General features: G+C 49.7%; 12 protein-coding genes across 12 annotated transcripts; 5 read left to right on the top strand and 7 right to left on the bottom strand.

The window, feature by feature from the left end:
• Positions 1-512: 512 nt before the first annotated feature.
• Positions 513-2,954, bottom strand: BO83DRAFT_463173 (uncharacterized protein; the record flags this gene model as incomplete). Its single annotated transcript, XM_025537317.1, has 4 exons — positions 513-1,240; positions 1,315-2,213; positions 2,271-2,588; positions 2,641-2,954. The coding sequence occupies 4 exons, from the start codon at positions 2,952-2,954 to the stop codon at positions 513-515; spliced, it is 2,259 nt and encodes a 752-aa protein (XP_025389159.1).
• Positions 2,955-3,118: 164 nt separating this feature from the next.
• Positions 3,119-4,823, bottom strand: BO83DRAFT_310188 (putative MFS transporter; the record flags this gene model as incomplete). Its single annotated transcript, XM_025527427.1, has 5 exons — positions 3,119-3,957; positions 4,021-4,289; positions 4,354-4,525; positions 4,578-4,653; positions 4,692-4,823. The coding sequence occupies 5 exons, from the start codon at positions 4,821-4,823 to the stop codon at positions 3,119-3,121; spliced, it is 1,488 nt and encodes a 495-aa protein (XP_025389158.1).
• Positions 4,824-5,223: 400 nt separating this feature from the next.
• On the top strand, positions 5,224-6,343 carry BO83DRAFT_310040 (isocitrate lyase/PEP mutase family protein; the record flags this gene model as incomplete). The annotated part of the gene is made up of 3 exons (XM_025527420.1): positions 5,224-5,719; positions 5,770-6,251; positions 6,314-6,343. The coding sequence occupies 3 exons, from the start codon at positions 5,224-5,226 to the stop codon at positions 6,341-6,343; spliced, it is 1,008 nt and encodes a 335-aa protein (XP_025389157.1).
• Positions 6,344-7,241: 898 nt separating this feature from the next.
• Positions 7,242-8,648, top strand: BO83DRAFT_397807 (intradiol ring-cleavage dioxygenase; the record flags this gene model as incomplete). Its single annotated transcript, XM_025533207.1, has 7 exons — positions 7,242-7,272; positions 7,335-7,412; positions 7,477-7,480; positions 7,602-7,663; positions 7,722-7,897; positions 7,945-8,110; positions 8,206-8,648. 7 exons carry the CDS (start codon positions 7,242-7,244, stop codon positions 8,646-8,648), a joined length of 960 nt encoding a protein of 319 aa, XP_025389156.1.
• Positions 8,649-8,981: 333 nt separating this feature from the next.
• On the bottom strand, positions 8,982-10,607 carry BO83DRAFT_463166 (uncharacterized protein; the record flags this gene model as incomplete). Its single annotated transcript, XM_025537316.1, has 3 exons — positions 8,982-10,179; positions 10,268-10,329; positions 10,540-10,607. 3 exons carry the CDS (start codon positions 10,605-10,607, stop codon positions 9,041-9,043), a joined length of 1,269 nt encoding a protein of 422 aa, XP_025389155.1. The 3' UTR covers positions 8,982-9,040.
• A 512-nt stretch (positions 10,608-11,119) lies between these two features.
• Positions 11,120-12,345, bottom strand: BO83DRAFT_407375 (kinase-like protein; the record flags this gene model as incomplete). The annotated part of the gene is made up of 4 exons (XM_025533953.1): positions 11,120-11,475; positions 11,552-11,661; positions 11,910-11,961; positions 12,004-12,345. The coding sequence occupies 4 exons, from the start codon at positions 12,343-12,345 to the stop codon at positions 11,140-11,142; spliced, it is 840 nt and encodes a 279-aa protein (XP_025389154.1). The 3' UTR covers positions 11,120-11,139.
• A 1,631-nt stretch (positions 12,346-13,976) lies between these two features.
• On the top strand, positions 13,977-15,152 carry BO83DRAFT_335619 (SDR family NAD(P)-dependent oxidoreductase). Its single transcript, XM_025528419.1, has 3 exons — positions 13,977-14,138; positions 14,228-14,655; positions 14,736-15,152. Exons 1-3 carry the CDS (start codon positions 14,083-14,085, stop codon positions 15,005-15,007), a joined length of 756 nt encoding a protein of 251 aa, XP_025389153.1. The 5' UTR covers positions 13,977-14,082; the 3' UTR covers positions 15,008-15,152.
• A 288-nt stretch (positions 15,153-15,440) lies between these two features.
• BO83DRAFT_310654 (gibberellin 3-beta hydroxylase) lies at positions 15,441-16,816 on the bottom strand (the record flags this gene model as incomplete). Its single annotated transcript, XM_025527445.1, has 4 exons — positions 15,441-15,685; positions 15,743-16,331; positions 16,387-16,512; positions 16,571-16,816. 4 exons carry the CDS (start codon positions 16,814-16,816, stop codon positions 15,441-15,443), a joined length of 1,206 nt encoding a protein of 401 aa, XP_025389152.1.
• Positions 16,817-17,268: 452 nt separating this feature from the next.
• BO83DRAFT_358568 (RidA family protein) lies at positions 17,269-17,894 on the top strand (the record flags this gene model as incomplete). The annotated part of the gene is made up of 3 exons (XM_025529308.1): positions 17,269-17,470; positions 17,533-17,606; positions 17,670-17,894. Exons 1-3 carry the CDS (start codon positions 17,419-17,421, stop codon positions 17,892-17,894), a joined length of 351 nt encoding a protein of 116 aa, XP_025389151.1. The 5' UTR covers positions 17,269-17,418.
• Positions 17,895-18,250: 356 nt separating this feature from the next.
• On the bottom strand, positions 18,251-19,270 carry BO83DRAFT_377463 (HpcH/HpaI aldolase family protein). The gene has a single exon (XM_025530998.1). It carries the CDS (start codon positions 19,239-19,241, stop codon positions 18,429-18,431), a length of 813 nt encoding a protein of 270 aa, XP_025389150.1. The 5' UTR covers positions 19,242-19,270; the 3' UTR covers positions 18,251-18,428.
• Positions 19,271-19,488: 218 nt separating this feature from the next.
• BO83DRAFT_245072 (pantothenate transporter) lies at positions 19,489-21,384 on the top strand. The gene has a single exon (XM_025526992.1). It carries the CDS (start codon positions 19,754-19,756, stop codon positions 21,284-21,286), a length of 1,533 nt encoding a protein of 510 aa, XP_025389149.1. The 5' UTR covers positions 19,489-19,753; the 3' UTR covers positions 21,287-21,384.
• A 12-nt stretch (positions 21,385-21,396) lies between these two features.
• Positions 21,397-23,280, bottom strand: BO83DRAFT_407370 (early growth response protein 1; the record flags this gene model as incomplete). Its single annotated transcript, XM_025533952.1, has 1 exon — positions 21,397-23,280. One exon carries the CDS (start codon positions 23,278-23,280, stop codon positions 21,397-21,399), a length of 1,884 nt encoding a protein of 627 aa, XP_025389148.1.
• Between the last annotated feature and the right edge of the window lie 1,551 nt (positions 23,281-24,831).

Genomic DNA, 24,831 nt, shown 5'->3' with positions numbered 1-24,831 from the left:
ATCTTGAGTACCACAACCTTGCATAGGATGCACAGGTCTGCTCAACTGACTATGTGAAGCGCAACATAACAAATGTCTGTTGAGGTGGATTAAGGGGGTTATTACCTAGCCGTATCCATTGGCGTCCAGCTGTGATCGTATTGTGACTTATACTTAATCGCGGTATACTGCCAATTTCTTTAATGCTATTTCGTACTATGCAACCTTTCGAAGCACTTGCGACCAAGCTTCATTTGGGGCTACAGTATCGTTCAATACTCTCATGACCAGGGGAATATATTTGCTGTCCATGGCCTCCAAGCACTTGCTGGAGACTCATCTGCTGTTGGCGGCGAAGAACATCGTCATCACACCTCATCTCAGTGAAAATCCAACCCAGTTTAGCCTGAGAGTAGTGCGCATACTGGCTGGTAAGTTCAAGCGCCGGGTGGGAGGTAAGCTTTAGGTGAATGTTGTAAATAGCTCCCTAGGCTGCCATAAAATTCACGATGTGAAGCTATATGGGTCGGTCATCAAGGCGGCAAATTCCATAGAAAATCTAGATCCGTGTCGATAGGATCGGGCAAGACGCCCAGGTCGCCAAGGAATTCCCCAAAAGGAGCCATGGAAGTGTCGAAGGGAAGGGAGAGCCATTGGTCATCGCTGAAAAGGTCTCGACCTTCTTCAGGACTCGATGTTTGTATATGAAAGCCGACGTTCTTGTCTGTTATCGGTAAGGGGGCCTCTGGATTCACATCTTCCATATAATCCTGCCTGTTGGGGCTCCTGATCTGCTCCTCTCCAGGATCACTGCAAACATAGGATGCATCAAGGAGGGATTTCCGGAGACGGGCCACCACGATTACCAGGAGCTTGGCATAGCGGCCACCTAAGTGAAGCTCGTCCTCGGCTAATACCTCCTGTAACCCTTCGATTGTGGACTCTAGTGTTCTGAGAGCTGAAATAAGTCGCACCCGGGGTGTCCCTAACGCCAAACCCTTTAGAAGAAAAACTGAGCTACTGGCCATCCGGAAAAATATACGAACGGGCATATAGCGCAAAAGCCCACTATGGCTCAGTGTGGATATTTTGGCGAGGATCTGGGTACACCCGTCGATTACGGCATCGGTATATCCGCATGGAGAACTGATGTCTCGCGGAGAGTTGAGGGCGAGCCTCTCCTGCATGCCGATGGAGTTTAGTATGGTATAGACATGCTGGTAATCAATGAAAAGGGTGTTGCTGAAGCTTGTCTGTTTTACTACAGGAACCTTAGTACATCTCGCGCTAGCTGGAATCACTGATGACGATCGCGGAGTAAACAAACCAACATACCGGTGATTGACTCATAGATGGATCTCCATTCGGAAAGCTCCTCACTTTTCGCATCAATCAGAGACCTGATCGAAGCACCAGGTCTAGCCTCTTTCAAGATGGCGGTATAGGTAGACGTTATAGACCTGAAGATCTGCATGAGCCTTACCCACAACCGCATCGGCACCCACCATTCGTCATCCGCACATAGGAGAACACTCGGCGAGTTGGGGTCCAAAGAGATGAGCGAGTCACACCCAATCCGTGCGGATACCATGTCTGAATAGACCAACAGCAGAGAAGGAAGTCGTTTTCGCCTCAGTTCCAGGGTCTCGTGATATACTTTGCTGTCTGATCGAGTCTGCGTCTGGACTGGCACCAACGTAACTTCATCCCTGAACACCCCCAACTCATGGGCAAGGGCGACGGCTGCACTGAGGATCATCCAGGACATACGCTCGAGACGCTTGGTCGGCTCAATGACTTCTTGTTGCCACTGAAGCGAGACAGAAAGCTCATGCTCGCTCTCCAGCTGCGGGTCGCGCACGTCCGGGTTCGTCATAATCAAGTCCGAATCCCAACCATCGCTCTCTGGAGGGAAGTGTAACGACTTGGGGTACCATTCACAGAGCAGCAGCAATGCCTCTATCGTACCTAGGGTTCGTGTCTTGGCCTTGGAGAATTTTTCCTGCCCAAGCATGACTCGGAGCAAGAGGTGCTGGCAGTGTTGACTAAGACGGTGATGGATAAACGAGGATCGTACTCTCCCGGCGCGACCGGGAAGAATGTAATAACGTGAGGCGAGAAGGAGGATGGTACAGCAAAGGAAGGGTTCTTGTGTAACAAGCCAGAAATGATTCGCGGGAGTAGCATAGAAATCGGTCAGTATTGGCGAAAGCGGGCTGAGGTGAGTGAAAAACCTGCCCATTATTCATTTGTGAGAATACAGAAGCTTGTTGAGAGGGCGACATAGTTACCATTCTAAGAGAGAAACGGCCTCTTGGGCTGTAAACCACCCCATTCGAACAAAACGGCATGCATTCCACACACGGAGAGCGTCTCGGTAACTATACACCTCATTGCTGTCACTGTGAAGTCTCGACGACAGGGGTATGGCGACTTCGGTGGGACGTTTTGACGGGGCCGCTGCTTTGAATAACAATCTCATGGCATCCTGTTCGTTGGAGACCACTGTTTCCATCATTGACTGAGAGAACTCCTTTCCTCTAGTCAACCGCCGTTGTTCTGGGTCGATATCTTGCTCTAAGCTGTCTTTCCTTCGGGCCTCATTTTCGCTATTCAGGTTAGTGACTGCTTACAGAGAATAACTTTGAAGATGGGACCCACATTGGGCTTCGTGAACCGTCGAAGTCATGGATCTCTCTCATTCTTAGTGCTGAATCAGGTTCAGCATCCGGGGTGACGGGCGGTGAATATGTATCCAGGTTATTCCCATTAGGAGTGCTTCGCGACCATGGTCGCTTGCTACTAGACATGCACCGGATACCCTTCTTTTCGCACCTCTCGCAGGCGATTGCATTGTCACTGCGCTTGCATTTAGTTTTGCGTCTTGCACAAGGGATGCAGGCCTGATATGCTCTCTGATACTGGTATTGGCTTACTGCTCGGCTGCGGGATGGCCTGGTGGGTTTGCGTTCCATGATGCCAGGGTAAGAGAGGATGTTGAAGAGGAGAAGGGAAGCCGCAGGTCGGCAATTGCCAAATACCCGATACTTTGATATTGCACTAAACCTAATTTCGGGTGTACTTGCCCCACGTCACTCAAAATCATTAGGTGCATACTAGTTACAGTGACTGAGATTAACTAGGTGATATAGCGAAAATTAGGATCATCATCTCCAGCTTCCGTCACATCAATAGCATGTTCCTCACTGACGCGACCATGCACTCGGTTCCGTCGAGCATTTTCGAGCCTGAGTTTGCAGTGTAGCACGGCGCCAAGAATCACCACTAAGCCAGTCAAGCCTGCGCCCGCAGCACACCCACGCGTATAGTTGGGTGCATCAGTGGCCGGAAATAAAGAGCTGCTGACGAAGCTCGAGCACTGCCCGAATATCGCTAACACTGCCATACCGGCGCCTCGTTTACTGTCGCCACCCTGGTTATTCAGTAACCAGGTAATGTTGATCGCGAGAGACGGGAACACTCCACATGTTGCTAACCAGATACCTGCATACCGTACCCCATCTGCGCTAGCATCGTGTACACAGGCCAGCATCAAGTAGCCAACCAAGCCTATTGTCGAGAACCCTACCACTACTAAGCCTCGGTTATCCAACCGGTCTGATAGGAAGGCGGCTGCCAGGCAGCAGATGAAAGATCCCAGATAGGGAGGGGCTGTGAGGCCCTGAGCGTGGACGGAGACGTAGCCCATATCTTCAATGAGAGTGGGCAGGAAGTTGGACAGACCCGCAAAGGAATAATTGCAACAGAAATGTATGATCATGTGCACGTAGTTCTTATAGTCCAGGAGACCACTCCGGATTTGCTTCCAATGCACGCGGTCTTTGGCCGTGCGGTCTTGCGTTGTCAAGCGCCCAACTGCATCTGCTTGTTGCTGCTCATCCAAAAACCGGGCCGACCCGGGGCTATCCGGGAGGAAGAAAAACACGACGACGGAGATTATGACGGTAGGCGCCCCTTCTGCATTCAAGGGTTATCTTCAAACATTCATGTGGACGGTCCAGAGAGACGGATGGGACTCACCAATCAGAAAGAGATACTGCCATGGCTCAAGTCCATTCCGAATTTGAGTAATGCCATATGCCAGTGCAGAGGCAAAGCAATTCGCGATGGGAGACATTCCTAGAAGTACCGACACGCGGAGCCCCAGCTCATGTCGTTGGTAGAACAGGGAAAGGAAATAAGGTGCCCCAGCGCCGAAGCTAGCTTCGAACACACCCAACAGGCACCGACACACAATAAGCTCACCAAGGTTGTGGACTGCTCCACTACACATGGCAGCAGCACCCCAGCTGTATTCAGACAATACTTTAGCTTCTGTTGTATAACCATGTTACGCTTATGGAGACTGCTCACCAAATGCACAAAACTGCCACATAAAAATGCGCGGGAAATAGTCTCCACAGAAGGTTTGTCCACTCAAAGACAGTATAGCATAGATAGAAGCTGTTCAGGACCCAAGACCAGTCCGAATCATTGAGATGTAGACTCTTTTGGAGCCCGGCAATCTTTGCGTTGCCGATGTTGCCTTCAAGACGGCATGAGCAATGCTGAGACGGAACGAAGACATGTACACTTACCGCGGTCCAAGTATGACAAAATATACAAGACGCAAAGGAGCGGCAATAGACGTCGGTCAAACTTTCTGGGACTGAGCTTCACTCAATTTATATCACATAGAAGGGATAGCTTACCTTCTGAACGATTGACTTTTGTCGTTCTGCACTGACATGGACCCGTTGAAGCGAATTGTTTATGCAATCTGGATCCACCCCCTCAATGTGCTGACTATCTGGATCATCGATAGGTTTAAAGACTTGACTCATACTGGTGAGGTTATTCCTTAAAGATAGGAATGTTTGTAGTTCCTCAACCGCAAAATCCATGTTGCGCTGAATGGCCCTTTTTATAGGACCACAGTGCTATACTCCAATGCAGAAAGAGAGCCTGCATGGCCTTCCCCGCAATCTGGAGCCAACCAGGTCAATAGATCGCATTTCCCCACGGGGTTCATGCATCGAAACATGTAAATGATACTCTTATTCTCTACTGCCGACAGCGCGGAGCGGGGTCGCGGATATTGCCAAATACCCGAAACTCGAAATATCCGCAAGGAATCGAGGGTTTCATAAAACGTCAAGTGAGCGCCCACGTTGTCCCAAGCCCAATTCTCTTACGACTGAAGTATTTTGACCTACTCTGTAAACGCCAAACCCAATCCTGAAAATGTCTACCAGCGAAGTGCCTTACCCTTTCCAATTCGACTCCCTGCGGACCCACGAACCAGGTGTTGGAACCCAGGATGGCACCACGCAGGATGTGACCGTTGAACTCCCTAATGTGCGCGGCAAAATTCCATCACTTCAGGCATCCCGTCTCCGTGCGATGATGCTCGAGGCACATAGGGACCCAAGCAAGATCCTTGCGCACGCATGCTCCTACGATGGTCTTTCCTCCCGCCTGGTAGAGGAGGCCGGGTTTCCCATGGTCTTCCTGGCCGGGTACGCGGTTGCCAGCTCCTACGGTCTCCCGGATACGGGGTACATTGCGATGGCTGAAATGTGCGACAAGATCCGCGATGCCGTCCGGCAGGTGTCAGTTCCGGTTATGGCGGATGGTGACACGGGGTATGGCAGTCCATTGAACGTCAAGCGGACAGTGGAGAGCTTTGCTGCTGCTGGTGCGGCTGGGGTTATGATTGAAGATCAGCAATGGCCTAAGAGTATGCTTGACTCTCTTTCTGTCCTTGTGTGACATACTAACCACTTTTAGGATGCGGCCACACGAAAGGCAAAAGCGTAGTATCGCGCGAGGAAGCCTTCGCTCGGATCAAAGCCGCCTGTGACGCCCGCAATCAAAATCTCGATATATGCATCTTGGCACGGACTGATGCACTTATCCACGGGTGGGACGAAGCCATATCCCGAGCACACGAGTTTCGCCGTCTAGGCGTCGATGCGGTCTTTGTTGAAGCTTTGCCGGACCGCGAAGCCATGACACGCTGCGTGCAAGAAGTAGGCATTCCAACCTTCGCAAATATCATCGAAGGCGGTAAGACCGAAAACCTATCGGCCAAGGACCTCGCGGAATTGGGGTTCTGCGCTGTGGCGTATCCGTGGACGTTGGTCGCCGCACATTTGCGGGGACTCCGCGAAGCCCTTGATGGGTTGAAGCGGAGCATGACGGTTGGAGCGCCGCCTATGATACTGACATATGACCAAGTGTGTAAAGGCGTTGGGTTTAATAAGTATTGGGTGAGTGCTATGGTTCAAGCTTTTCGCTCTAAGTGACTTGTGCTAAATGCTTATGATCACAGGAACTGGAGGAGAGATATAAATATGAGTGAGAATGGAAGACGGAATTTGGCAGTGATAAGATCATACTATATCAGGTCAAGGATGCATAAGTGTAGTTATCTTTCTTCCAAACTTCAAGCAATACAGGTGGTTGGTTCTGGGCTAATTCCTTGTGAAATTTGTTCTGAGCTATATATCCACTAAATGGAGTAGTATAAATCGATTTTATAAAGCCTAGTGGCAGGTCGTTTTTTAAATATGGGTAGGGTTATTTCGGGTATTGGAGTTACTTGTACAGGCTATGAATCTCTTCTAACTTTCACCTTCTGGGGGGTCGGAGTATATAACACACAAATCCATAGAAGCTGGACAAACTACCTTATCCTAATTAATATTGGGCTATCAGTACACGATGCAAGATGGCTAGGGATTTGAAAATACTATGATCAAAACGCAACTGTCCAATGGCGAACGCCAGAAAACCCACATTACTCTGGCTGTGTAGATTGAGCCAGGTTGCTATAGTAGCAAGGTATTGTTTGCACTGATATATCCAAGCAACTAAGGCCTAGTCATGAAAACTCATTTACGGTTTATCCTTACATCTCGATCCCGTAAATGCTGCGATAGTAAAATTTGCGAACCTTCGGGCATTTAGGTGACTGACAAGCCCCGAATAGCGGTTATTGCTCGTAGCATGGCTTTCGCAGCCAACGTTATGAACTATACGATGGTACTTGTCACAAGATGATAGTCACGAGATATCATATGTCAATAACCTCTCTTTCATTGTATCCTCATATGTTTCATTCTCACACGCCACGATAATATATATCATGATGCTTCCATTCCACTCGGAGAACCCATAGTAGGAATTGGACAGTATCGCCTTCTTCTCCAAGGCGACAGTGCGTATCTCTTTGGGTCTACTCGAATACTCCGGACACGATGTCAGGCAAGAAGCTGTTGAGAGGGCAGCGTTCCTCAAACGTGCACCCGTGCAATCTCGCAGCCTTGCTCAATGTGCTTTCACCCTCAAAGCTCGTGGCGTTGAAGATAGTAATGTCGCTCGGCGTGCGAATGCCCTTCAGCACTTGCGTCGGGAGAGGGGACTGTCCAGTAAGTACTGAGCTAGGAGGGACATTTCCTTCCCTTGAATTGATCCCACTTTGTCCACACCCAGTATAGTCCCAACTAATAGGTTAGGCCCCGAATACCTCAAGGCTCGTGATCTGGACTGAGTCCTCGCCACTGATCACCATTCTAACTTTCTAACTTGACCGGTGTCAACCCATCAACTGACCCAAGTGTCATCTTCGCATCCGGCGGCACCTGCATCGTCCAACCCGAGGTGACTCAGGGTCCTTACTGTATGTTCTCTGCGCTATTCCTTCTACTGAAACAAGAACCTTACAATGTACACTGCAGACATCGCCGGAGAGCTCAACCGTCGCAATGTGGCCGAGGACCAGGCCGGCGTGCCCTTGTTCATGGATATTCAGCTTATTGATACCAATACCTGCGAGCCTCTGCCTAACATCTACACGGACATTTGGCATTGCAACGCAACCATACGGACCTCCCCAAGTTCACTGTTCATCTCAGTTTGACCCCTAAGTCACTAACCTCTATGGCATTTTGCGGGAAACAGGGTGTCTGCTCCGGTGTAGTTGAGAGTGGTAACGGAAACGCCAACGACCCAGGCAACATCAACACGACCTTCCTACGCGGCGTCCAGTCCAGCGGAGACGACGGAGTCGTGCGTTTCGAATCAATCTTTCCCGGGCATTACGCTGGCCGAGCGGTTCACATTCATGGTACGTACACCTATACCCCTCCCCAATCGTTATTCTTCCTTTTACCTCTTTGCCGTTTTGAGAGGCTTCGAAACTAATAAATCTCAAATGCGTAGTCGTGACCCACCCCGCCAACGAAACGAAAATCCTCCCCATCGGCACCATAGCCGGCATGTACGACAGCCACTCCTCGCATGTGGGCCAGATTTTCTTCGACCAGGACATAATTACCGAGGTCGAGAAGAGGAGCCCCTACTCGACCAATACCCAGAGTCTGACTGAGAACGCCGACGACGACATTCTGCAAACGGAGGCAGACACGACTGACCCGCTCATGGAGTATGTTCTTCTAGGTGAGAGTGTCTCGGACGGTATCTTCGCTTGGATCTCGATCGGAGTGAATGCCAAGCGCGATGACTCGCTGTCTCCTAAGGGGTACTGGACTGAGGATGGAGGCGAGGTCAATAATGATTTTGAGATGAGCATGGCTGGTATGGGAGACATTGCTGCGGCACTTTCAAGCACGAGTGCATCTGCTGCTGCTACGGGTTCTGCTTAGTATTTAGTGATGCTTGTCTAAAGATTGAAATGGCAGACTTGCTCTTAGCCATTGAGGTAGGCGATGGATATGTGGAGGGATATCCGAAAATTCTACGTTATACAGGACAAAGACGTACAATTGATAGCTGGTACGGTACAGTCCAAACATAACGGTATACTTGCACGGTTTCATCAATTTTTGAGATATTGTTTGATCCTTACAAGTCAAAGTGAAGAAAATCCCTAGACTCTCCGTTACCGAGTTAAGATCAATGACTATCCCTTTAAGTCATCCAAACAGCCTTGTGTAGAATAACATTTCGTCAAGCTGTGCCTCATACTAGCATATATCGCGAAAGGGAGATAAATGGCCGTTTTCCGAACATTACCATATCAAATGACGCCTTTCAGTTAAGCATTTCCGCTGGGGGTATTTCGACGAGAAGATTGGCGAGTCCAAGCTTTATCAGGCCAGTCACTTTTCCCCAAGTCTCTGGCTGTGGATATCGTCATGGAGTAGTAGCAACCTTGTGCATTCTCATACCTCGCCCAACTACTAAATCTTGCAGAGCGGGTTGAGCGATTCTTCTCCCACCCCATAAATCCTGAGCCACCTTCATGAAATATTTGCCGAGCAAAATCCACTATGTTCCTGTGTGGACAGATGTTGATAGATCGCAAGCTCTTCAAAGGACGTCCGGGTACGGTGTAGATCTCATAAAAATTGTACAGGCAGAGTCTCTGGTGCGTATCATCGTACAAAAGATCAGTCCTGATTCTGACCCTAAACGAAGGGTTCGAGTTGAACACGCAGGAATGCTGGAAATCTGTATGCGGCTTTTGGGTGGGAGGAACGCTACTGGATTTTCCATTGCTGACAGGAACGAACCTTTTTTCCTTTTTGCATTGCTGTATCAAGGCCAGTTTATCAACGAATGTGATTCTCGTACACGGGCAAATGTCAACTTCGCCAGCATATGGCATACAGCGTAGACTGCCTTCTAGAACGGAACATCCAGAGCAACATTTCGATCTCTTCGTATGCGTTTCCTTAAGATCGCGTAGAGACCGCCAGGTAAAAGCTGGGTGGAGAAGCTGACAGTCACTGCAGTATCTCCAACGATCGCTCTCGAGTCGAAGTAGCAACTGTACTCTGGGTTGTTGTTCGATCTTGGCGAATATGTCGCTCTGTATTCGTTTTTCGACGGGGAGAAGCTGATAAAGCTGGGTTTTTTGCTCCTCAAGGTAGGTCTTGAGACAACATAGAATATATTGGCAGCTTAGTCCGAAACAGATCTGATCTGGGGCGGAGAGGAATGTGAATATTTTTTCCACCAGTCTCGGAGGCAGGACACTGAATGAGCCTCTCAGGCTGTGTTTCAAATGGAGCTTTGTCAACATAGTTTGCATAGTGGAGTTGAAAGGCCTCCTGGTTTGAGGTTTGAGTGCCATGTCGAAATCTGATAACTTTTCGGACATATTGCTCGGGCAGCTGTTGGGATAGGCGCGATATTTCTTCTTGGGTCTAGCAGTTAGAACGTGGGCGATAGCTGTAAGAGAGGGTGAATGCTAAACTTTCAAAGAAATAAAGGGAGGGGAAGTTATTCTATTTGTAATTCATCACAAGATACATGGAACGTCTGTCGGCATCATGTCGTAGGTGATGAAATAGATGCGCAAGCACCGGATCAGCTTTCCGTCTGTGGACGTCACCTAGCTCTCACTTCCGGGCCGCTGGCTAAACAAAACAATCTGATCGGCTTCAATTCCGTCAGACTTGCACAATATTTGGGCTTAGAGGAATGGAAGAAAGCAAGCCGACATGGAGGCCCATATGTGAGCATCCAGCGTCGATTGGGGCAGCGAAAGCTCGAATGATGAATTTCAAATTTCCCAGTCTTTAATTTCACTTGTCATGATAATGAATAGAAATCAAGATCTGGACCAGCCCGTTCCTCCAATGATATTTCTTAACCATGTCACGCCGTAAGTCAAGAGTGGATTCAGCTAGGCGTACATGGCGGCTTTATGGAACTTCCTCTGGGTAAATTATAATTACTTTATCATAGTAATTTGTCGCTGGGATTACATATGCTGCTCATAGCTTTAATCTGGTACATACGACCATAGGGTGTGGAAAATAGGGCTTCCCGTCCGCTCAGCCGTACTCAAGCCACACGCCGGGAGGTTAGTAGTTGGGTGGGTGACCACCAGCGAATCCCTTCTGTTGTATGTCAAGATCTCTTTTTTTTTTGCACATAGATTATTTCGGCTTTGTTTTCATCTGATTATGTTCGACCAGCCTTGGATTTTTAACATACATCCCTCAGTGACAAGGCCATCCTGTAGAGATTTCCAAATATCCATCAGAAATTGGCCAAGGCATTGCATGAGCTTGGTCGACAAGAAGCAAGGAAACCTTTAACTACATCATCTTGTCCCCTGTTGTTCACAGAAATGGCCTAAAACCGGCGACGCACGAAGAGACTGGAAAACACAGGCCAATCCAGTTAAATTTCCAAATATCCACTTTCGAGGATTTCACGCACTGTAAGGCGCGCATCTGGATTCGGGTTCATAACTTCCACCAGAAATTGAATATCTTCACCAGAAACACCTTTCTCAACCATGCTGTTTGCCCACATATATGCCTCTTCCGGTTGTGGAGTAGGCAACAGTCTGGCGCATTGCTCATCCTCGGAGTAGAATGGCACAGAGGATAAGTCGAAATCAATTGCAAGCTGGTCTCGAATGACAGCACCCTTCTCTGCTAAGGTGCCGGTTTGAATCGAATCGTACATCCCTGGTGATCTGAAGTCTACCTGTGCCTGGAGCAATTGCGCCAACTGTAGATAGATAAACTTGTTAGCGAATTAAACATGGACCAAGATTCTGCCATTTTGCAAAGAAAGGCCCACTAACAATTATTCCCCAGGACCAAACATCCGTACTCGAAGACCATGGCTTTCCGAAATGAACTTCAGGACTTCGATATGTGAGAGAGGTAATCTCCCGGGTAGATGGTTTGCTAACTATGGGTATTGTCAGAATTGCTGATGCGAAAGAGAAATGATGAACAAATCACAACGCAAAAGGGTACATCACATACTAGATCCACAATCTGCAAGTCTCACAATCAGATCGCGGACATTCTCATTCGGCTTCGAGGGATCGAAATCGAACCCCCCCAAGCGCAACATTCTCCATTTTCAAATCTAAGAGCGCGCTATCCTTAGCTTCCATTGCTGTCTATCGGTGTCCTTGATTTTTTTTTTCTTACCAGTGTAAACCAGGCCTTTCATATGCACTGTAAAAATGCCAAGAAGGACGCCCTTCATGATTCATTTAATTTCTTTCGTAGTGAACGGCCTCACATTTCGGGCGTCCCAGAGTGAGTCTGTGAATGCTTCAAGGACCATCATCGGGCCACTAGGCTCCGACTCGGGGACATAATCAACGAGCCTTCGGATCATGGGATCCTTTGCAAAGAGTCTTTGCATCTCCAGTTCATGCTTGAAAGCAGCGAGAGCATCGGACCAGGATTCTTCAATTTGATCTCCTGGAGGCCGTTTCATGATGTACTCCGCATCGGGGTTAGAATCGTCAAGTCCGAGCCATACATTGCAACCTTTGCCGCGTACTGGTGTTCCAAGGGGCCGGACAAGCCGGTACCGTCTACCTTCTTCACCCCGGCAGATTAACCCAGCGGATGCCATGCTAGAAAGTGGTGTGACGGAAGAAGCCAGTTGAAAATTTTGTGTACAAAGTCGATGAAAATATGGAAGGCTTGATAGGAGAATGCGCGACGGGTTATGAAAAAGAGGTGGGCGCGCTGCCTGCATCTCGGCGCGATCGTGATTGTTTCGAAGACGACGTAGTTGCAGCGAGAGTTGTTCCATAGCCGCCGGCGCCGACCGACCGCGCTATTTGTATGGCTCGCTTCCGTTATTACTCCAGACCTAATCATTCACGAGTAACTCATAATAGCCCAACCACCCACATCACTGATTAACTTGGGAGCTTAGCAACACAGATCCTGGCGCCTAAACTCTCCAGATATTGAATTACATGTAGTCGCATGGCATCAAACCGTCCGAGACAGTAGGGGCACAGAGCGTCCTGGATATTGACTGTACTTGCTCATTGTGACTTGTCGATGTTTTGTTTTATGTCGGGGTCTGTCCGTATAGATCCCAAAACCAATGGTATGGTGGGACATTATGCGGCCGTCAGCAAGATATCTGGGCCACTCGACCTGCCATGCCCCCCCAATTCCTTAATTATCTTCCTCGCCCTAACTGGTGGACGGTTGCGCATGTCCGTGCTTATTCAGGGCTCGAACTTGCCAAGGTGCGGATGTAAGCGGAGCAGCTGCAAAGAGCGACCCTGTTGGCCCATTAGGATGCGATTGAAAATTGCCTTGACCAGCGATTGATAATTTCTTAACATGCGGTAAGATGCGGCTGACGTCTAGAAGTTGGTTAATGCGATTCTGGGGCTCAAGGGATCGTAACGGTAGTGTAATATTCTTATAGAGAATGGGCGCGACGATCTGACTCCACTGACGGTTGACTTGTGATAAGGTTCGCAGAGCTTCCCGCGACACGTTGCTCACCTAGACGGAAAGAGAGGGTAGTAGCAGTCTTACCGCACCTGCCACATGTAGCTTCAGCTCTGGTGGCAACCGATCCATGGCTCATGGTTGAGGTGGGCCAAATTGATGAAGTGGACAGCACGACGATGAGCGATATAAATGTGAGTCACACGAATCAAGGGCGTGGCATTATTATCAGAGAGCCCCTGAGTACAATAATGTCACCAAGTACACACAGATCCCTGTCAAGTCATCACAAGTACATTGACACATGATAAGACGCTGTGGGCACGACTTCAGTGATTGAGGCTGCAATATATTATCAGTTGATCGCATGGCTCACTATACCATTCAAGGAACCTGCCAAATCAATATTCATATGCTACAATGGGCAAGTTTTACTATTGAGTCATAACGAAGATAAGGAGGAGATAGAGGAATGCTCATTGCAGTGTGATACTGGCTACAGTTAATCAATCATTGCAAAGTATTATCCCCGAGGCGTGGATGTTTTACTACGATGACACGACATCACCGTACTCTTTCACTCCTAAATACAACGCTAAACCTTTAGAGGCGATTTCTTGTCCAACTCAAAATACTTCTTTACAATCAATTTCAAGGGCCAAAAACTAGTTGACTTGGCCCTACAGACAACTTCCTGGGCCAGGAGGAGCTCCATGTGGGTCCCGGAGGAGCTCCGAGATACTATAAGCTCGGGTATTCTGCCATCTAGCTCTTGATAATGCACCACTGACCACTCCGAACTTCTCCCTGAAAGAAAATACTTGATTGCTATCCTGATTCTAAGATATCAGGATATATACCAACCAATACTGGTAACCAGCCAATCTAAACAATGTCCGCAAACGACATCCGAGGTCGACTAGCCCTAGTCACCGGCGCTTCAGGAGGGTCAGTTTTCTCCCGCCACTCCCATGGAAACTTGTCCCTCAATTAGCCTTCAGATTGAAGCACTAGGACTAACAGACTCCTAAATTCAGTATCGGTTCCGCCTGCGCCCACAAACTCGCCGAAAATGGCGCCCACCTAGCCCTCACATACTCCACCAATGTCGCCGCGATACAATCTCTCCACAGAGATCTGCAAACCCGTCATCCCGATCTCCGCATCTCCATCCACCAAGTCGACCTCCGCTCCGCTACCGACATTACTTCCTTATTCGACCAAATCATCGCCCAACATAATGGCCACAGCCCTGATATTCTCATCTCCAACGCCGGGACCGGCAAGCGAATTACAAATATCTGGGACATCGATCTATCGGACTTCGACGATATGATAACCACTAATCTCCGCGCATCTTTCATCCTAGTCAAGGGCGTGGTCGAGCACATGAAAGCGCAGCGCTGGGGACGCATTGTTTTTATGTCGTCTATTGCGGCTTATGGGGGTGGGATTAATGGATGTCGTGAGTTATCCCCCTTGTCACATATAACCTGCACGCATAGCAATAGAGTATATTACTGATTACTTGAAATTGATATCTAGATTACGCAGCCTCCAAGGGTGGTCTCACCGGCATGATGAAGAACCTTGCTACCAGATTGGCTGAGTACAATATCAGTGTAAATGATGTTGCTCCTGCTATGATTGGGGATACGGGGATGATTCCCAATGCTGCAGCGGTGCCGGAGGTGGTGAAGGGGATTCCGCTGGGGAGGTTGGGGACGCCAGAAGAGACGGCAAATGTGGTTTTGATGCTAGTTACGACCGGGTATATGACGGGGCAGAGTATTTTGTTGGCGGGCGGGTTGAGGTGATAAGGTCATTAGTCTGCTTGAAGTGGTAGTTAGAATTTGGCGTCATGCGGTATATTTGATGATGATTGAAAGTTTCAATTGCTTCGATTACTGTACAAGTATCTTCTCTAATTGAGTAAGCTTAATGTAACAATGGTGCGCGGATAATGTCAATTAACTTCATAGTGAAAAGTCATATAGTGGGGACAGAGTCGTGATTTAGAGAAGGGTTGGGGGTGAAAGCGCGGAGGAGTGTAAGCATAAATGTATTGAATCGCTGATACGTTCCTCGCTATGGGTTCTTCAAACGATCGCAAAGATCATTGTTTACTTTTACCATTAGAAAATTTGCCATTGTAACGAGGTCAAAGACGAAATGGAATAATGGAACCAAGAATAAAAAGTTTGCATACAGTCATTCTATATCTTAACCACTGCACTATCTGCTCACCCCTCAAACAGGCAGAACAACCTTGACCCCCATGTATTCTCGTTGATGCATAATCTTTCCATCAATAAGCACCTGGTCAGCGCCAAGTCGGTTGCGCACAGTATCCGTTGGGTCCGTGACAGTGGCAATCTGGATCTCGCGCCATTCACGGTTCGTTGGGACCAGCTGGCCCTGGGATGTGAGTCGACGGAACTCCTTGTAGACGCCTTGCTCCTCAACACATCCTTCCCGGTGGATAAGAGGAGAGTCTAGCAGTTATCAGCACACTTTAATTGTTTCTTTCTCCCAAATTCAGACACACTCACCATATGCAGGCGCCATCCTCAAATCACCAACCGAACTGTTGAACAGCACCAAGGATAGACGCTCTTCATTCAACTGATCTACAGGTGGCTTATACACGCGATGGCGAGTCGCCTTGAAATGTCCGCCAGACACAATCTCCAAAGTATCCCCGATGTTGATTACCAGCGCACCGGGCTTGTATGGCACATAGTACCATTGTTCATCACGGCCCCAGATCTGGAGGCACGAAATAGGGACTGAGAACAAAAGCGTGGTCAAGCCAAAATCGGTGTGTCCGTGCATACGGAGACCCTTCGAAGCCTCTTCAGTTTGCTTCTGCACTGGTCGGAAGAGGGCGTGTCGGAAGTAGCCTTCTCCGGTTGGGCTGCCATGAGACTGGACGTTGTTCCAGAGGTAGTCGTCGGGTAGCTCAAGAACACGGGAGAAGAGGGTAAGGAGGCGTCGGTTGACGGACTGCGTCAGGTAGTTGCAGAAAGCCTCGATCTCATCCATGAATGGATGCAGGCATGTGGGGACTCGGTTGATGTCCTCCCAATCCTGCTTGTACCAGTTGAATTGCTCGATTCCATCGGCGGGGCCACGGTTGCGCTGTATGTTGAGATTAGTTTCTAGAGCTGTGGAGAAGGGTGGGGTAGTATCTTACCTTGAACCCGTAAGGGTGCTTGTATCCAGACCAGAGACCTGTGTCGGGGTGGAACAGGAGGCGCTCTTTGTCTTCCTCGCTAATGTTGTTGTAGAGATACTGTGCAAGGGCGAATTGGCGGTGTAGCTGGAAATAAGGTCTATTAGTATGTCTACCTTTGTCACTATTGAGGGCTTCCACCCACCTGCTCCAAGGAAACGCCGTAGTTCTCAAGGAAGAGGAAACCGTCATCACGGATGGCGATCTTGACCTGTTGGATCAGATGATCTACTACTGCTGGGTCCTCCGAGTCGAGCAGCGAAAGATCAATTGACTTGAGCTGAGCAAAGTTGTGCTTCTCCTTTGTTACCGAAGGGGGGACCCATTCTGGCACAGATGGCTTTCCGGGTAGGTCAGCTGAAGGGGGGTGAAATGGAGCTGTGGGTGCCATGGTGGTGTTTAGACAATGGAAAATAATATTGTTTGACCAGATATATGCAGTGTTATTTGGCTATTTGCTATCTCTTCTACTCCGACTTGGACTCGATTATATACACGTCTAGGTTGAGACTATCTCGACGTCCGCGATGCCCAGCTCACCCAAGCCATGTGATATGGTTCAGGGGAGCTCTTCTGGCAGAGGAGCCCACGGGATGCGTACAGTACTGCCTCTGGAGCAGCAACAGATGAAGCAATGGCATGATGGATGCTTATCGAGCCTTGCGTTCCTCCTCCAAACCAAGCCTCCTCCCTCGATGGCGCTGCTATCTTAGCGTGTCCGATAGGGTTGCTCTCGGATCGCCGAAGGTGGTTAGTTCGTGCCGATCAACCCAGCAAGTCAGGTATAACCGTGATAACGATAAGGGAGGAGCTCCTCCCACAGCCTCCGCATTGCAGGCTTGGCATCGCCATCCACGAGAAATGTTGCAACAACTGGACTAGCAGAAAAAGCCATTTAAAGGGGAGATCAATGACATTGGCATCCCCCATTCAGATCACAAGCTCTAATCTCAGAGTGTCGAAGATTAACACATCCAAGTTCATCCAATCACGATGTCGCGCCAACTTATCTCGAGCGAGAAGTTCCCTCCCAAGCCTCACAACTGTGAGTAGCTCCCCCAACTTGTTTGTTACCAGTTAAGAGCACTGGCTAACTTGTATTTGCAGGCCCCGCAGTCAAAGTTCCCGGACTTGTTTTCTGTGCCGGTCAAACTGCCACTGGAGAGATTAAGCAAGCCACAGTAAGCATGCGCTCACTCAGCGTCTCCCTGGTATAAGATCCAAGTTTCTAACCAGCTCCACAGCGAACTGTACTCCAAAACCTCAAAGAGGTGCTCGAGCTATCCGGGTCGTCGCTCGAGCAAGTAGTCAAGTACAATGTCTACCTGGCAGACATGAAGGACTTTGCTGCCATGAACGAGGTATACATTGATTTCCTGCCCAAGCCGATGCCTTCTCGGTCGTGTCTGCAGGCAGTTCCTCCGGGCGATGGAACGGTTATTGAGATTGAATGTATCGCGCAGGCGTAAATAAGTGGGTAGATATTTTAGAGGGTCGTCGATGCATAAAAATAAATTCTCATGACATTTTAAATAGAAACTTTTGACTCTGCCAAACACATTACTCACTAGTGAATTTTCATACTTTAGCGCTCCTTGCGTACATGCCTGTGCTGCGCTGAGTTATAATATCTAGCACTAGCAATTAGTTCAATATTTCCAGTCGTGCTGTGTAATTGGGTATACAAAGCCGACGAATATGTAGAAACTAGCTCGCAAGTCAGCTGGTCATCACACTTCTGTCAGGTGATTGCGTGATTGGTCTTCCCCCTCCTCTTCTTCCCTCTCCCTCTCTTGCTTCACTATATACCTTCGTCTATTTTTCCTATTACTTCATTATCAGCTCACTGGAATTCGTCAATTCTATCTCTATTTGGTCATGGACATAAGCAGTACATGTCATTAGCCATGCTACAGCAGAAGAGTCTTCGATACGAGGCAATGCTCTCATTCTTCTAGTTCAGCTAAATGACAATGTTTTCTAATCTATACAGTCCACTCTGTTCATGACCTTGCTACCTCAAACTCTGCCATATACCAATTCTGAATCGCTTTGGTGTCGCCTGTGATAGCGACCGTGTCATATGTCTTTCTAGCCTCCTTTGCCAAAGTCCCATTGTTAACCATTCTCCCTGCCCACTTGCCATGCTTCCTCGCCGCCGTAACAATCTTCTCAACTGCAGCAACAAACTCCGGCTCATCTCCCCGTGCAGGCACGTAGCCGAGGAGAGACTGTGCCAAGTCATTGGGTCCGATGAAGACAAGATCCACACCCGGAACGGCGCAGATTGCGTCGACATTCTCCACACCAGCACGGGTCTCAATTTGAATCATGGTGATGATAGTCTCATTGGCTGACTTCATGTACTCGGGCGTAGTCAGGCCATGACCGATGGCAGGAAAGGCGGACCCTTGCCCCCGCAATCCCTGTGGCGGGAACTTGGCGGACGCCACCACTTGTTGTGCCTCTTCGACGGTGTTTATTTGGGGAACCATGATGCCGTGGGCACCCGTATCGAGCGCACGTTTGACAATGTCATGAGTGGGACCGCGAATGCGGATGATGGGGGATACACCCAGGGAGGAAATGGCTGCGACAGAGTTGTGCATGGCGTCGTCGGAGATATGACCATGCTCGCAATCAATGATGATACCGTCAACCCCGGTCAGAGCGACAATCTGGGCCATGCGCACGGAAGGGAGGGCCATGAAAGTCATCAACGGGTATTCTCCGGCTTTGATCTTGTTCAGAAGCCGCAGCCGAGGGTTGGAAATCTCGGTTGTGAGAGGAGTGGGGTAGGTCTTCGTGTAAGTCATCGTGTCGGTGGTATCAGGAGGATTCTGTGGTAGGCAATGATGACACTTACTGGACTCGCCGACATTGTCAGTTAAGTAGTTGGTCTGCTACAAGGATGTCGGTCGTGTTCAAAAGAATTCGTTCATGCGGGGAGTTGAATGGGAGGAGTGCTTAGCGCTCCGGGAGGAGCTCCGCCGATTCATCTCAACTCCTCTTCCTCCTCCACTCCTCCAGCAAAGGCTTGTCACACATGGACTGAACTGTGTTCATGTGGAGGGAAGAAAAGATAAGGTTAGTGCGCTCCTCCCTCCTTATCTACCCGGCGCTTGATTGCCAGCGAATCAGTGACTCACACCAGTTCGTAACACACTCCACATCAATAACCGGTCGGCATTACCCAGATGTCATGGATAGCACCGGCCTGTCCAATCAGAATAACATGATATACACCTATGATGCTCTTTAATATCTTGGCCAATCTCCCCTGAGGCAACAGCTCGCAGGTCTTTTTCAAGCCTCCACTCCTGCTGTCATGGATAAATCAATGGATCTCAAGAGACGCCCCTCGTCCATCAAGTCCGAGGGCAATATTTCCTCTGCAGAAGGGCAGGTCAATGATGTTGTCGGCGATGCGTACGAGCGCATGCCAGAGTCCCTACGCAGCCTTAGCGAAGATGAGCGCCGACGCCTCAATCGGAGAATCGTCCGCAAGGTGGACCTCATGGTTCTGCCTACGGTTGGCCTCTTGTATATTCTGAACTACATCGATCGTCAGAACCTTGCTTCAGCCAAGCTACAGGGCATCATGGAAGATCTCCACATGTCAACCGACCAATTTGCCACGGCCGTCTCAATTCTCTTCGTTGGCTACCTACCCTTCCAAATCCCCAGCAACCTCCTCATCACCAGAATCGCCAGACCGGGCATGTACATCTGTCTTGCTGTCACCATTTGGGGCTGCATCTCAGCTGCAACCGCAGCTGTTCACAACTACGGCCAACTACTTGCCGTGCGCGCCATCCTCGGCATCGCCGAAGCCGTCTTCTTCCCCGGAGCAATCTACTACCTCTCAGCCTGGTACACCAAAGCAGAGCTTGGCAAACGCATCGCCGGTCTCTACATCGCCCAACAAGTCGGCAACGCCTTCGGAGGGCTCTTTGCCGCAGCCATCCTCCAACTAGACGGTGTCCACAACATCGCCGGCTGGCAATGGCTCTTCATCATCGAGGGCAGCGCCACAGTGGGCATCGGCATAATCTGCGCTTTAATCATGCCCGGGTTTCCACACAACAGTCGCATCCTCTCCCCAATCGAGCGGGACCTGGCCGTATGGCGCATCGAATCCGAAGCCGGAGCCGCGGAAGGCTCAGAAAACGAACCCATCCTTCGTGGATTCATAAAAGCCCTCTCCGACCCCAAACTCCTCCTGATGATACTCTGCAACATGCTCTCCCAATGCCAAGGCTCCATCGCCAACTACTTCCCCACCTTAGTCGGCTCCCTCGGATTCTCCTCTAATACCGTCAGCCTCCTCCTTACCGCACCGCCCTACGTCCTTGCGGGCATAGTCTACTACGGCCTCATGTTCTACTCCGATCGCTACAACACCATCTACCCACTCATCATGGCCTGCATTTCCATCTCCGTCGTCATGTACATCATCCTCATGTCCACCCTCAACATCGGCGCACGGTACTTTGCAATGATGATCCTCCCGTTTGCCTCTGTCGGTCCGCAGCTTCTACTCTACAAAACTATTAACCTACATATGGCCCGTCCAGTGTCCAAACGCGCTGCCGCCTCCGCCTTGGTGAACTCTATCGGCTGTACGTCGAACATATGGGCGTCGTATCTATATTACGATGGTCCACATTTCTATGCTGCCTTTGGAACGCTCATGGGTTCGGCCTTCCTCCTGGCTGCTACGGTCACGGTGTATCGGTGGCTGGTCCGTCGCGAGAACAGATACCTGGATTCCGGTGACCCAGATCTGATCGGCAAGGTAGTCAAAGGAGGGGTTACAGAGGAGATGGTGCAGCTGCAGTGGCGATACGAAATGTATTGATATATAGCAAGGTATAACTCTGTGGTAATCAGACAAATAGTAGTCACTGGTAGTTACATACATACATACATACATACACACACTCTCTCATAGCTGGCTATAGAAAAATACTAATCCAGCCCACCCAAACACCCCAACACCAACTTCCCAGTAACCCACCTCTCCCTCCTTCTAAACACCCTTCTCGCCCAGCGCACCGCCCCTTCCACATCCCCATCACCCACACCAACCACCCCCATTGCCCCAGGCACACCCCCTCTCACCAACTGCCACGCGACCAAAAACGCTTTATAGGCATACAAGGTCACCCACGGCGCCTCGCCCTGCACATTTCCCTCCTCCTCCAGATACATCAGAAACCAATCCACATGGGACTGAAACGCCTTCGCCGTCTCCGCTTCACAGAGGAACTCACACGCCGAGGGCGCCAGCTCCGTCGCCTGCTGGAGCATCGTGTCGATACTGGCTTTCACGATGCCGCCTGTGTGGCTGGGAGACCACATCTGTAGCTCGATCATGGCGGTTTGCCAGGTTGCGGTGGCGTGGGTAGTGGATTTCGGGGGGAGAGTTGGTGTTGGTGATGGGGAAAGGAATACACCTAGAGATAGGAGCGATGAGCGAAGCGCTGAGAATCGCTCCATGCTTAGCATGCCGGTCATTGTCGACCAGCCGGAGATTTCGCGCGCGCTAGAAATGAGGAAGTGGGTGATGTTGATGGCGCCGTAGGGGTCGAAGGGGGGGATTGTGGATGTCGATGTAGATGGAGATGTAGGATCTGTGGCTGAGGAGGATAGGAAGTGGCGGACTGCGTCGTCGTAGCGCATCGAAGTAGCATGGTGGTGATGTTGTTGTTGGGAGATGAGTTGGAGATGGGCCCATTGGGCAGCGGAGGGAGCGGTCCAGTGAGTTTCTGGACAGGGAAGGTCGTGTTTGACTTCGAGGTGGGAGATGGCGCGGGGGATGGAGAGGAGTTGGTACCACAGGGAGTCGATTTGATGTACGGCGAAGAGGGTTCGTTTGTGGGATTCGGCTTTGATGAACTCTTTCCAGAGGGAGTCGAGGTCCGAGGTGTGGGCGGATTCGGTGGAAATCGGGTGCATGAGGCCGGTGGAGCGCGCGAGAGATATCATAGTCGCATGCATTTGGAGGCCTTGTGTTGAGTCGGAGCCGCAGAGGTACATCATGGCGCAGGTTTGGAGGAGGAGGTAGGTTTGGATTAAGGGGAGATGGTCGGTGGTGGTGGTGTGAAGATTGTCGGTGGAGGAGAGGAGGGAGCGCGCGAGGAGGTAGCAGCGGGTGGAGAGGCTGGTTCCTGTGTTGAAGCGGGCATCACATTCGGGGTCTTCGCCGTATTGATATGCCAGCGAGAGCATGGCGAGGAGGAGGTGGGAGGGTATGGCGCTCGGATCGAAGGTTGGGTGGTGGAGGAAGGGGAGGAAGTGGGAGATATGCGTGAAGAAGAGGTTGCAGCCTTCGCGGATTTGTGAGGCGGATGGAAACCAGTTGCTTTGAGGCAGGGTGCTCTCGGGCGCGATAGGGATGATAGAGAAATCTTTTGAAAAACTGAGGTCGCTCAGGTCAATGTCCGGGGGAGGCTGTGAAGTAAACATGGCTTGCGGCTGGTTTTCGAACTGGTCTGTTGCTTGGGTAAATGATGTTTCGCGTAACAAGCTACGCTCCAGATCTAACGCGTCTAGCAAAACAGACTCATCCATTGATATATGTTGCGTCAGGTTACCTGGGGTAGACTGGATACGATCGCTGTTCTCCATGGGTGATCCGCTGGACGCAGTGCTAGTTCCTCCTGCATCATCTGCATACTGCACTTGCGATGGCTCAGACGTCCACACCGGTCTATTCAGCTCCGGCTCATCAACATCCCCCAGCTGGCCACGGTGCTGACCAGAGTTCTGAGGCCGAATGGAACACTCGTCCCTTTGTTTTGACCTTTTTGTCGTTCGTCGCTGCTCATGCTCCGCATGCTTCCTCTTCATATGTCGATGGCGCAAGTCCGGACGCGAAAAGGTCGCCTGGCACAAGTCACACGGCAATGAAACCTCCTTTTTGGAACGAGAGTGCAGGGCTGCATGTCGTTTAAGATTCTCATGCCGAGTGAACCGGCGCATACAAACCAGACATTGGAATGGCTGGTAGGAAGTCATGGCTGCGTTGGTGTGGATGACAGCCGCCATGAGGAGAAGCTGGAGAGGAAGAAGAAGCAAAGAGGGGAACGGCACGACGGAGCAAATGAGAAAATCCGGGGCGCATAGTCTTACCCCACCCCCGCAATTTGTCTAGTCGATCCTTCGGTTCGCAGATGACAGGTGGCTGACTGCCCTTGGCACGTTTGGACGGTGTGACAGATGGATGGCATTCGGCTATGAGAGGAAGGTGCTGCTCACAAATACTCTGATCTTTGGACAAGAAAAGAGGGGAACAAGATGGGAATCATGGGGGAAGCTTGTCTTATCAATGACGGGCAGATCGGCTATTGACTCTTATCTGATATCGTCCGTCTTCCCCAGATAACGATCTTTATCTGGTAGTCACTGATTGGTCAGTGCTCCCCCTATCAAGGGACTGCCATGTGGCCTTGAGATTCCTTTGGATAAACCTCCGGTATTAGAAGTGGTAATAGTGCTTTCGATGGCTAGAGAGTATTAGATATAGTAGGATTTTTTTTATATCATTGATCACCAGACTGCCGTTTCTTCTGGTGAACCCGCACTATAACTCCAAAATATATTCAGTCTATGACATGGCCATAGGCTGACCTACTACATTTTTTCAACCCCAATAGTAACAAAGAAGATGCTTACACCGTGCTTGTCTCAGTTTCACTAAAAGTAACTACAAAGCCCGTGGACTGAACGCTTTGAATTCCCACTGGTGCAAGCACTGACCGAAGCATGCAACCAAGAGGAATAGCATAGCCCCTATCACATACTATAGCTATATACAACTAGTGTGATGTCATCCCACTACAGACCCATTTTCGAGTCCTCTATTCTCCGATATGAAGCCATAGAAAGGAATTTCTGCATTTTTTTTCGCCACAATAGGTTGACTGCCCCTGACTCACCTCATTTGACTGCCAAGACTCACAAGTAAGCAGCATCAAGTCAACCAGTCTGCAACAAGACCAACATAAGTTCTATGCTATCGTCACCTTAATCAGAAATACACTTGATACTGCTTCAAATACATAGAACCTAACAAATCAGGGCACGAATAAGATAAGATACTCCCCTATAAGGCTGAGAGGGGTCACAATTCGAGCTCATCTGACTGCCAAGACCCGCAGCAATACCCGATCGGGCTAAAAGAGCACAAAGGGCCGATCCGCTACCACGGTACGATCAGTCTTTATTAAATCTAACTACCACTGAATTCCCAACAGGCAGACCATTTCCCACACATCCTATAAATCTTTCTCCATAAACATACCTGTTTCGTCCTATATCCACAACATCAAGGAGATGAACGCCGACAAGAAAACCATTGCCTCAACACCACCCTCCTCTTCTTCGCAAAGACCTACTAGC

This window comes from Aspergillus eucalypticola, assembly GCF_003184535.1.
Source record: "Aspergillus eucalypticola CBS 122712 chromosome Unknown BO83scaffold_9, whole genome shotgun sequence".
Lineage (NCBI taxonomy): Eukaryota > Fungi > Ascomycota > Eurotiomycetes > Eurotiales > Aspergillaceae > Aspergillus > Aspergillus eucalypticola.
The sequence above is the reverse complement of the archived record's forward strand: the minus strand, read 5'-3'. Positions and strand labels throughout refer to the sequence as shown.